Source organism: Aulonocara sp. 'chitande type north' Nkhata Bay, linkage group LG10, assembly GCF_057382095.1.
Source record: "Aulonocara sp. 'chitande type north' Nkhata Bay isolate Kocher_YH1m ecotype deep benthic linkage group LG10, A_spYH_male_GT1.1, whole genome shotgun sequence".
NCBI classification, from domain to species: domain Eukaryota; kingdom Metazoa; phylum Chordata; class Actinopteri; order Cichliformes; family Cichlidae; genus Aulonocara; species Aulonocara sp. 'chitande type north' Nkhata Bay.
The window spans coordinates 19,488,713-19,500,843 of NC_141353.1; the positions used below are offsets into that span (position 1 = coordinate 19,488,713).

Here is a 12,131-nt window from a genome sequence, read left to right on the forward strand (position 1 = left end):
TAACCGGGATAGGCGCGAGAAAAAAAAACGCCTTCCGGCCAGTCCTTTCAAAGTAAACTCCAAACCGATTGTCCGTCTTTTAACTGTTGTAGATGCCTTGCCAGTCTAAAATCTACGAAACATATGTCAGTCCCGTCTGAATGATGATGACGATAAAGCCGTTTAGACCCCCAAATCACGGACTTTTATACATCCTTTAATTATACCTTTAAAAATTAAAGATGTCATTTTAAAGATGACAAATTAAAAACGCCGAAAATCCCGGTGTGAAATTTAATTTACAATTTAATGCACAATTGTAACGGCGAATATGTAAAGCTATCTCATATTCACGTAATATGACATTTGTGCTTTTATTTTGGTAACTTTCTATGTGACCGGAAGTGAATGATGTAACGGTAAACAACTTGATGTGCAAAAGAGACGGAAGAAAACGGAAAACTAATGCTAACGGAGAAAAGGGAGAGAAGAATATAGTTAAATTGTACAAAAACGAATGGTTCTAGCTACAGTCGACAGGGGAACAAGGTTTGTAATGTATATGATTTAATTTGAGCAATCTGAAATGCATAATATGTATTATATAGTTTAATAGAAAACGGTTAGACCAGCGTAATGAGCGGTTAAGATGCTGTTACATGAATAATATGTTAATTGTTTTATTTGTTTGTCTAGCTCTTACGTTGGTTCGTTGTCTGATACACGGCAAGGAATAATAAAGGTCATTCAACAACCATCAGTTCTGGCCTTCTCAGTTCGACTGGATGCTACAACAATATTTAAACATTGCAATTTAAATGCATTAAGAATTTCATTCAGAAGAAGAAATAAAACACAGTGACAAAAACTCTTGTGAAACTATGAACTTTTATTGAAAAGTTCATACTATCTAAAAACATTTTTCAATCAGTCATAATACATAATTCTAGTAAACTACCACTAAATACTACCTTCCAAAACTTTTTCCATTGCCACCATGTACATATAAAAAGTGGCTTTTAGTTCACTTTTACATTAACTGCGCAGAATGGTGCCTTAGTTCAGGCTTAAAAGGCGGTTTGTTTTAATGCAAATCATTTTCTGTGTTAACATAAATCTTGCGGTTTGTGTTTGCAAGTATGTATTGCACATGTACAAGTGCTGTAGAAAAAAAAAGTTAATAAAAGTTTAAAAAGCACACACTGCAAATATATACAAATGTAAAAAGCAAATATTCTGCATGAAAAGACAATAGTGTGTGATGCAGGAAACCTTCTGAGGTAACCACTTCTACGGCATCTTACCAGAAAACAGACATTTTCATGCAAAACAACTCGAAAAATATCAGACATGGCTTATTATTGCAGATATCTGGATCATCTGGACAGGTTATTTTCATCTGCATAAATTTTAAAAAAAAAAGTCCAGATCGGCTTATATGAATAGTCTTGGCAGCAAATGCCACTTTGCTTGCTTGTTTTTTTTTTGTTTGTTTTGTTCTTCATTTCATTGTGTCAGATGGGTGTAGCAGTGAGTCACGGGAAAAACAAAAAAGCAGGGGGAGTGATCCATGAAACGCCACAGTACCTGTAAACGGAGACAGAAAACATCATAAGGAAAGACAGAAAATAAGACATGCAAAACTGCACATGACAGGCTTTCATCTTATCATAGTTGTTTTTAAAGTGGTTTGAATTTTAAAATACATAAACCATTCCTTACTTTGAATTTTTGTACTTTTCTCTGATGCCCTGTAGTGGGCGACTCTCTGCGCTGGCGTATAGCTTGTACAGGTGAGTCAGGCAGGGAGAAATGTCAGCCATCGTGTATCCGCTAAAAGCCACTAAAGAATCGGGCTAAAGCAGAAAAACACAGGTTAAAAGTCACATTTTTTTCCTAATTTCTTAAGAAATTTCAATAAAATTAGATTAACCAAATAAAATATTAAACTTACCCATAAAGACGTATTTATGGTGTAGGAAGCTAGGCAGTAGGCTGCAGCAGCAACCATAGATGGGCTGTACTGTAGAAATGGATCCATTTCCAGCAGGCTTAACTCCGCCACATACTAGAAAGCAGAAATTAAAAAAAATACAATAAATAAAAATAGAAAATCATATCCATATTCCTTAAAGGCATTTGGCCTGACTATTGTTAAATGGTTCAATTTACTCACCAGGGCCAGGTTTTTGGTGTTGGCACAGACAGACTGGATGGCCATGAAAAGGTGAAGGAACGAGTTTATGGTGGGTGCCGCCAAGTTGAAGCCCAGCACACTTAGAAATGCTTGCTCCATCCGAAGCAGCTGTTTCTTAGTGTAGGTGTTGTCTGTGATGGTCACAAATTGGTCGAGTTTAGGAGGTGACTTCTCCTCATATTTTCTAAAAAAAAAAAAAAGTAGCAGATCAGATGGCATGTTATATGTAAGGTTGACTATTAGCACAGACTATTAGCAAAAAAGAAAAGGGGAAAAAAAGCATTGATCATTAGAAACAAACTGACTTACGCAGCAATCACCAAGGCAGCCGTGCCAACCAGCTGCAGCTTGCCTCGTTTCACATTTCCGATGAGGGAGAGAAATCGGTCCAAGTAATTGATAGCAAGATGAAGAGTTTCAGCTTGAAGTTGGAATTCCTGCGCCACCTCAGCCATCCAGTCCACCAGAACGACGCGCATATCATCCGTGATCTCTGGGTGTCTTTCTAAATACTTTGGCCTTGGCCTGAATGCAATCTGCAATCAGAAGCCAAAACATTATATAGTGAACTAAAGAACAACAAGTCACAATTACATTGCAATAAGGTTGAAAGAAATTATGGAGGTCACTGGGCAAATAAATAAATAAAAATAACCAAACATACAAACAAAAAAATTCAAACCTCATTATTCCTCAAGTGCTGGTGAATATCTCTGGCATACTCCACACAAAAAACCTCCTCAGATTCAGAAGGCGTAGAAGCATCCTGGCGTGGACCTATAAAAGTAAAAAGTAATGAGCATTAAGGAAAGAGGAAAAAACAACAAGTTTTCTTGGTAGATTCTTTTTTAATCTGTCATACTCACTTGAACTCAGCTCCAGCATGATTACCATATCTTCATTGTGCAGGGCATTGGTTTCCTCATCTTGGTAATTACGGTGTCCGACAACTTCTTCGCCAGAAGCCGCAAGGACAACTTCGCAAGCCTCTTCCACGTACACATCAAAGCTGGAGCTGGAAGGGCAGCCCAGACAGTTGAGTTGAGAGCTTTCTGAGGTTGAGCTGTGTCTGGAAAACTGGCCACCCTGAAAATGATAATAACCCAACATGATGGCCTTGGTTCCTTAAAAAGAAGAGAGCTGGATTTCTTGCGTGATGTTTCCCTTCTCCTCCACGAGTCTTGTTCAGTTTTGAAATAACAGAGGAGAGAACTTCCAGATATATAAACCCCCAGTGGGACTTGGTCCTGAGAGTCGCTGACCTACTATTGGGTCGACACATGAGTGAAGGTATGAAAAAGGGGCGTTGATCATTACTGAGAATGGGGACAAAGGGTGAAGCCTCTATCTACCATTGTCCCATTCATCATCGTTTGATTTGTTAAAATTATCTGAGGCAACTTGAGTGGCAGCTGAAACTCCTGAGAAAGCTTCCCAAGTCGTCAACCACCACCCGTTTTCAACGATGGTCGTTCACAGTGGACAAAGGCCTCCTTTACACCTTTCTCAAACCGTCTGTTTTCTCAGTCCAGACATTGTGAACATTAGCGAGAGTTTCCTTTCTCCTTTGATCAATCTAGTGGAGTCTTGTGTTGCACTGGCACTGATCAAAGCTTTTATTCATGCAGTGCTTAACAAATTTATCCGACCAACTCCTAGTGTAAGGTTTATTACTCATCCACCCTAAATCAGCAGTATTGATAATAACCAAAAACACTTTTCTAATTCATTTCTAGTCTTAATTTTTATTTTTATTTCATTTTAACCTTTTGCTTCAAGTCAAATGTTTCAGTCTTAGTTTTAGTTGTTAGTTGTTAGTAATTCACTTTATTATGGTGGGCACATACCAGAGACAAGATTTAAGGACATCAGTAAATACATTACAATAACGACCCATTACCTTTTGAAAGCAGTTGACACAGTCATCCACAGTCTCAATAAACACAACTATCAAAGCCTCATGAGGCAATTTCTGATAAAAAAAAAAAAAACACTATTTATTATTATTTATTTTATTTAGTTTTCCAAGTTCACAAAGTAATTTAACTTTTTTTCAAAGGTCTGCTTTTTAGTTTTTTGTGTCTAGTTTTAATTTTCAGTTTAGATTTAACAACCTTGGTTTCTGTAATATTAATCTACCAATACGCATAAGCTCTTTAATCAGAATGACAATTTTAAGTATAAAATATAATTATTACTGTTATTTTGGTGAACAGTTCATTTTCAATTTTACTGTTTTACAAAAAAGCAGGAAAATGATGTGATTACGAAGCCAAACTAAAATTATTTACTTGCATTCCTGAACAGAAAAATCCATTTTAGATGTTAAATCTTATGCTTGATTAATTTCTGGCTTCTCAGACAAGACCAGTATGTTGGTAAATACAGTAATTGCTAGTTTCAAAAAGGTTTTGAGGTATTTCTAAAATATTTAATTTTTCTTGTTTTTATGGTGTAATAAATTTGCTGTACCTGGCTCATGTGACAATAGTAGCTCAGTGACCTTCGGGATGACATCCAATGGCACAATCTCCATTAGAGGTTGAATATCAAATGAAGAAGCCTCTTAAATGAAAGCTGAAACATTTACTTTGTCCTAGATGACTGAGAACCAACATAGACAAGCTAACATGATTGTCACGTTAACAGCGGTGGGGAGTGTTTTTTCTCTGTCACCTACCTGGCTGAGGGATCGACCTCGCAGTTCATTTTCTGACAAGACTCCGAGCACCGTCCGCTGTTTGGACCTCTGCAGTGTATCTACTCTGGCTGAGGGTGCCATATTTTCTTTGCTGGCTCGACTGCGTTGACTTTTGCTAAAGTTCATCTTTAAACAAAGACATTGGAAAAGAACAAGTAAAAAATATGCTTTTTTTTATCCAGAAAGATTATAATGATTATCAGGTCTCTGTCAATTTCCTGTATACATTGGCAAACACAGCAAGCAAGTATGAAGACTTTACTTTCAGAGTAAAAATGCTTTAAAGCAGTATAGCAGCCAAACAGGATTGCAAGTGACTGATTTTAAGTTAGAGAAATGTTGGAAAACACATTACAGGTTTCGCAGCGCTAAAGTGGATGAAGTTGTTTGTTTTTTTAATAAAACTATCACATAGAAAATATCATATAAGGGAGATCAACTACAGTTTTAGTCAGAAGTTTATACGCATTCATCATGTGCATCAAAGTCATGGTCACTTTGGGCTTTTAATTATCACTTTCAACTGCTCTTTTAACAGGGTGCAATATTTGTACAGCATCTTTAATAGCTTTCTATAATTCTCACAGGCTCAAAAGTACACACACAGGCTTTAAAATATACATACACACCCCACTAACCCTATGGTATAAGTTTCTCTTTGGTTAAATGTCTCTTAGCATGTTGTGGCTCAACCACATGCTTTTGGTAGCCATCAACGAGTTTCTGGCATAATTCTGGGTAGATCTCTTCTTGACAGAATTGGCAGGGTTCATATTTAAACTAGGGTGGACATGTGTCACAGATTATCAGTCGTGTTGAGGTCAGGGCTTTTGGAAGGCCATTCCAGAAGCTTAATTTTAGCCTGCTTTATCCATTACAAAACCAGTTTTGTGTTTGGGATCACAGTTCACACCCGACTGTGTCCAAGCTTCAGCCATCTAACTGTTGTTTTGATGTGAAGTTGATGAATTACATATCATTATTCCTTACTACATTTACTTGTCATTGAGGCCAAATAGCTTAATCTTTGTCTATGATTACGTGGATAAGCTCGAGTCGTTAGCCAACACCCGTTTTGAACGATGGTCGTTCACAGATGGGGGCTTTGGTTTCCTTTACTGCTTTCTCAAACCGTCTGTCTTCTCTGGCCCAGAATGTAAACCCTGCCAAGAGTGTCCTTCCCTCTTTGAGTCATGATCAACATAGCCAAGTCTTTTTCTGATGAGATGACGTGCCTCTGGAGTGTAACGATTAAAGCTTTTATTCCTATATTGCTTAACAAATTTATCAGACCCCCCTCCCAATGTAAGGGTTGTTCCTAAACCCCTCTGGCCATAAAACATTTCTCCAACAGGAATTTGGGTCATCCATGTATGCACTTTCAAATTTCAGATGAGCACGAAGGTGAAAGTTTGTGTCTTCTTCCAGACTTCAGGCACATCTGAATAACTTGTACTTATATAGTCTAGTTTGAATTGATGATCTTGGAATCTGCAGGTGTCTAGAAATTGTTTAGCGACGTTCCCAACTTCTGTAACTCTACGATTCTCCTTCTTAGATCTTCACTGAGTTTCTTAGACGTCCCTATTGTTCTGAGCATTGGTCAATCCAATGAGTGCTGTCAAACAAATCTTTTTTGTCCTGGCAAATGAAAATAACAGTTGTAGTCGACCATAATCACTAATAATGAGTTAACACTCCTTGGCCTTTTCAAGACTTTGTACAACTTTTTGACCACTTATAAAAAGATTTAAGTGAATGCATGTATTTGAGCCCGTATGTATAATTGTGACCCTGTGTGGATTAGAGAAAAGTCAATTCAAACTTCTGACCACAGCTGAATGTCCTTTTAGTTTCTCCAATGTAGAATATAGTTACTGTTTGTGTCCCTGCTGGCATCATGGGTGGAATTTCTATATAAAATTTGTACTGTTCCCTTTTTAAAGCTCTACTGATTCTAGTTTGTCACAGATTTCCAGCTCATTTTGACTCCAATCACTCTCCACCTCCTGTTTTTCTAAAAACAGGAGATGGAGCATGTATGGCAGGGATGATGCTCAGTGTTGTGCTGCGTATACTATAATTAAAACTGCTTTTACTGAAACTGTTTGGTTGAAGATGGCAAAACCCAAAATTAGCAGGGCATTCATGTCATTGATAAGTAAATGTAAACGTCTAACCACAACTGTAGCTATCAAATACAAGAGGCAGGGACCGGTGAAGCTACGTGAAAAAAAAAAATGCATGGATTGATCAGTTTACTATTACTAAAAACTGCTGGTATTAAATGAGTTAAACAACTAAAAGTTGAAAAGTGAATCTTTCAGCTCTGCAAGTAAAAATACACAAAAAAAATGGTAAAAGAGAGAAAAGTCATAGGTCATCTTAAATCTACACCAACTGAGGTCATAGCAACAAAAAAACTGTTTGCAAAAGTGTTACACCGTGTATTCCTGAGCATGTCCTTTTTCAATACTACAGTGAGAGAGAATGGGTTTGTAACTCTTACAAATGACATCTTGATGTCATTTTTACTCACTTTGGCAAGGACTGCCTAAAGCTAGTGCGTGAGTAAGATGGCGGATCACAGGAACCGAGATTCAGTCGCGGATTGCAGAAAAATTACGAGTCTAAATCTATAAATGAAATCCTCTGTTAAGGGTCTCCAAGCTTCACAAATCATAGAGTCACCTGCTAAACAAACAGGTGAGACAGTTTTGTTTTGTTTTTACCATTAATGTACTAAAAATCAGAGGAAAAGCAGATCCAATAAAGACTTTGAGATAAGTAAACTCTTCAAAATGTATCTGAATTTAAAGTATGAGATCAGGCAGTAAAGGAAATTTGATCTACTTTTGATCTAATAATCAGAAGTTGTGTGTCACAAACATCAACACACTATGTAGACAAATATGGCATAAACATGGGCGTGCCATAAGTTCCCCAGTTTCACCTAGAATGTCTACTTTGCATATGGAGGAAGTGAAAGAAGGGGTCTATTATCCTGTTCTGAAATACCACTGAGCCATATAAATATATCAGGACACAGTTCGCTAATTACATTAACTCATGGTCATTGATTAGTGGTCATGACAATTGTATACAGTCATAAAACTGAACTCACAGCCCATCGTTAGTCAGTGCATGCGCTGTTTAGAAGGGTGGGAAAACCTGGAGTCAGCTAAGACTGAAGAAGTCATTGGGATGAGTGGTGAAAAGTTTCTCCCACTGAAAATGCGACGCCCAGATGAACAGAATCAACTTTCTGTGACTTCAGAAGCATAATCCACTATTAGGATGTTAAAAAGTATAAAAGTTCCCATTCACTAAGCGTGTGAACACAGTGTCTTTTCAGTAATTCTATTTTTTAAAAAGGCATGTTTTTAATCTTTCAGTAAGGAAAGATTAGTATGCATTGTTTTCATATTTTCTAAAAATGAAATAAAGAATCATTTACAGTGGTGTGAAAAGTCTTGAGCCACCCTTCCTTTCTTTATATTTTAGAAAAATTTTAAAAAAGAAGGTTTTTTGGAGGACAGATTTATTGAAATGTGCAAACATACATGCAAATGCAGGATACATTTCAAAATTTTCGACTGAAAATTCTTCGCCAAAAAAAGCAGTTAGAATAAATTATGATGTTTTTGTGTCGGCCTTTTTAAGTATGATATTAAAAATTGTTTATTTGCTAAGTTGTTGTAGATGCAACATTGATATATTATTTTTAAGCTTTAATCATTCGTGTCAGTGTTAAGTGCCTTATCAAACAAACAAATAAATAAAAGAAACCCGAAGAAAACAAAAATATTACTCGGACCGGACAGAAAATGGGTGGGAAAAAAAACACTGTGAAAGCTCTTTAGAAAGCCTGGAGAGCTACTGCTCAAGACCACTTAAAAAATACAAGACAGTCTGGATCATTGGAGGAAAAATATCCAGGAATCAGGGGTGACTCAGGACCTGCACGGCACTATGAATATTCCCGGTGCAATTATGGTCTCACATTGCCATGGTTACTAAAAATTAGCAGAAGGAATCAGTCAGAAAAAAATCAAGGAAAACAGGATGTTGCACTGTGAAAACACAGTGCATCACCCCGATGTATCACAGACCACTGCCAGCTCATGGTTACATGTACTTTTTAGTGTATTTGTTCCTAACTGTAAACTCACCATGATCAGGATCAGTGCAGTTAGCAGTTTAGCGTTTCAGCGTCACCACCACCGACCAAGTCGGACAATCGACAGCTGCCCCTGACTTGGTTGTTAATAATCTGTACCAACAGCGCCCTCTGGATCTCTTCGCGTGACTTGAAGCAGGTTTCTGGGTGTAGCAGGGTTTTTTTTACTTTCTTTCGGCGATGTTTGCCTCGAAAATCAGCTATTTCCTCCTGAGTCTCTGTCCAATCACGTGGCAGAACGCAACCGCCGACGGTCAACGTCACATGGGTTACTGGATTTATCCGCTCAATATTTTCCCGTGATTGATTAGTTTTATTTGAACTCGTCACAACTTCGACTCTACATATTATAGATCAATCTTAACTGATGCCCTGAGGCGAGAAAAATGAGTTGTGTTCGGTCAGTGTGTTTTATTAAATCTACAGGTGCTGCAGGGGCTGTAGGAGAATTATTGAACAGGAAGGCTGCCTGCATGTATAAGTTATTAATACTCTTCGCCATACTCCACATATAAATAGTCTTTGCTAAAAAAAAGGGAAAAGAAGAAAAAGAAAAGATTATTTCTGTGAATCGTAGAGGACTTTATCATTTTATAACATGCTGAAAAAACTGCTTGACAGAGAATCTCACTTGGCCTTTTTCCCTCTTCTGCTTTATGAATAATGTTAAATATTATTTTTAAATTCACTTTCTTACCATATTCGTCATCTATAAAGTTGTGGGTGTTACAAAAATATACACACTGATTAACCCTAACTTTTGTAAAGTTTTGAGTACAAAATCTATTTACCTACTTTTATTTTCACAACTATAAATATAAATATTATATTATATTATAAATAATATTAACGTTGTGTCTTCTCTCACTCACGTGCTAAAACATGGGAAACCTGGTAATGGATGGAGGAACAATGTGACAGCAGAAAGTAAAGATGACATTTATCTGGGTCACTGTTTAAATCTGCTGACTCCATCAAGCAGCATTTGGTGAAACACCTGAAGCTGTACAGGCCTGATTACACAACCATGTGTGGTCAGAAGTTTACTTTCAGTCATCATGGACATGGATGTCATAGCAATTTGTGGGATTTTGATGATTTCTTTCAATTTCTCAATCAGATGCTTTTAGAAGCCATCATAAGGAGATGTAGGACTGTAGGACTGGATTCTCTCATACATCACATCAATGCACATGCACTCTAATAATAATAACATGATGTACCTCATTACTATACCTCAGTAACCTGTTTACTCCACTGTAAACTGTTACTTTGCACACTGTTTATTTGCACAGTTTTTTATAATTTCTTCAATTTGTTTATTGCACATTTTATTTTAAAATGTAACTTTCATTCTTAGTTCAAACTTTACTTCTTAGGTTAAATTCTTAATTTATTCTTTACATATTATTCTTTACAAGCTTACTTCAATGTTTTTTTTTTTTATCTATTATGCAACTCTTATATCCGTTTTCCTGTAAATGTTTCCTGTAGTTTTATGGTCGGGCATTGCAGAGCAACAAGCATTTCACTGCATGTCGTACTGTGTATGATTGTGAATGTGACAAATAAAATTTGAAATGTGAAATTTGAACTTTCATGGCAGAATTGACTGAGTTCATTTAAATGGGTTGATTTTCTGGCACTGAGCCATCTTTTAAGCTGTAGTCAATAAAGATCCATAAGTAGAAGACAAGTTATCATGTTAAAAGACTTTTGTAGAACCTTCAGCACCACGTCTTGATGCAGGCTCAATCATGCAGGTAAGGAAGTCACAGAAAGTTGATTTTGTTCATCTTGATGTAGCGTTTTCAGTGGGAGAAATGTTTCCTTACTCAGGTTTCCTGAAGGCTTCCCCAAACCTATAAACAGTACCTCTGCACAATGACTGAAACTAGCACCTCTGGTGAACAATGGGCTGTGAGGTCAGTTCTTTGATCATTAATATGCAAATTGTCATGACCATTGATCAACAGCCACTGATCAAAGACAAGCAGCAATGCAAATAATATCTTTTACATTTTTAAGATGACACATTGTCGGAGTCACAACTGATCCATTATTAGATAACTACACCAAAAAAACAAAAACAAACAAGCAGAAAACAAAGCGGAAACATTCATATCCAAACATTAAAATGTATTCCAAGAAGCTATAAATTGCTAGAAGCTAAAAAATACCTTTATGTAATGTGCCCCTGAACAGGGAGTTTCCATGTACATAAGTATAAACACAAAAATGTGTAGTCAGTGGATTCACAGAGAATGAATGATCTTTATTGAAGCCTGTGTGTGTTTTGCCTGAGAAAAATGAGTGCACATTTTGTGTAGTCCATCAGGTGGCAGGCTTTCTCTTCAGTCATGGTGCAAGGAAATAATAATAATAAGATTTGAATAAAATTCTAAGCATATGACACTGTGACCCTGTTAAATTTAATTTAGCAAAAAAGCCCTGAACTTTTGCCCACTCGGGAAAGGAGGTGATGCAAATTGAGGAAATGTTCAGCTAATTAAAATTCCAAAGTGTCTCAAAGTCTATGTCTTTCTTTGGCAACAGACCTTGTGGAATAATCTTGAGTTGTTGTTTTTATTAGTGTTATTTAGTCACAGCAGGAACTACAGGTATAGAGGTATTTAGGAAGCAGTCATGCTGCTGCTGAGTTTAGAAATTCCCACTTTTAGCCTTTCGGTCACAAGGATGCTTCTTTAGCCTCGAGTCAATCATTGCTCTTAATATGTTCTGACACTAGTATTTGATGTAAGGGTCCTTCGCTTGTAGCCGACTGTGCCTTTTTACGGGCACATTACCAAACCTTCCACCTTTAAACAGAGTCCACAGTGTCTCAAAACGACCCTTTTTAGACATGTTTTCCTCACACATATAACAATATATTCATGTATTTAAAATTCATGTTTGATGATTTGGATTTAAACAGTGTTTTCATGCCACAGCAGAGGAAGGAGCATCTTTCTTCCACTGTTATTGGTCATTTTTAAACTCAGCTGTGTATTCTTTTCCTCCAAAGTAATGTAATGTAAATTGATACGTTAAAATTTGAATCATCCGTCATCTGT

At 36.8% G+C, this 12,131-nt stretch overlaps 1 protein-coding gene across 1 annotated transcript; it reads right to left on the reverse strand.

The window, feature by feature from the left end:
- Nucleotides 1-790: 790 nt before the first annotated feature.
- Nucleotides 791-9,346, reverse strand: LOC147320719 (cyclin-A1-like). Its single transcript, XM_086308901.1, has 9 exons — nt 9,050-9,346; nt 4,857-5,003; nt 3,043-3,262; nt 2,859-2,953; nt 2,486-2,712; nt 2,156-2,360; nt 1,934-2,047; nt 1,702-1,835; nt 791-1,566 (listed from the first exon to the last, which is right to left on the reverse strand). The coding sequence occupies exons 1-9, from the start codon at nt 9,050-9,052 to the stop codon at nt 1,515-1,517; spliced, it is 1,197 nt and encodes a 398-aa protein (XP_086165027.1). The 5' UTR covers nt 9,053-9,346; the 3' UTR covers nt 791-1,514.
- Nucleotides 9,347-12,131: the final 2,785 nt, after the last annotated feature.

Bases quoted from the DNA above. Each gene is read 5' to 3' on its own strand.
- LOC147320719 (XM_086308901.1), bottom strand. The intron at 2,954-3,042 runs GTGAGTATGACA...TTACTTTTATAG, and splicing joins CATGCTGGAGCTGAGTTCAA to GTCCACGCCAGGATGCTTCT. The intron at 2,713-2,858 runs GTTTGAATTTTT...TTCTGATTGCAG, and splicing joins AGCACTTGAGGAATAATGAG to ATTGCATTCAGGCCAAGGCC.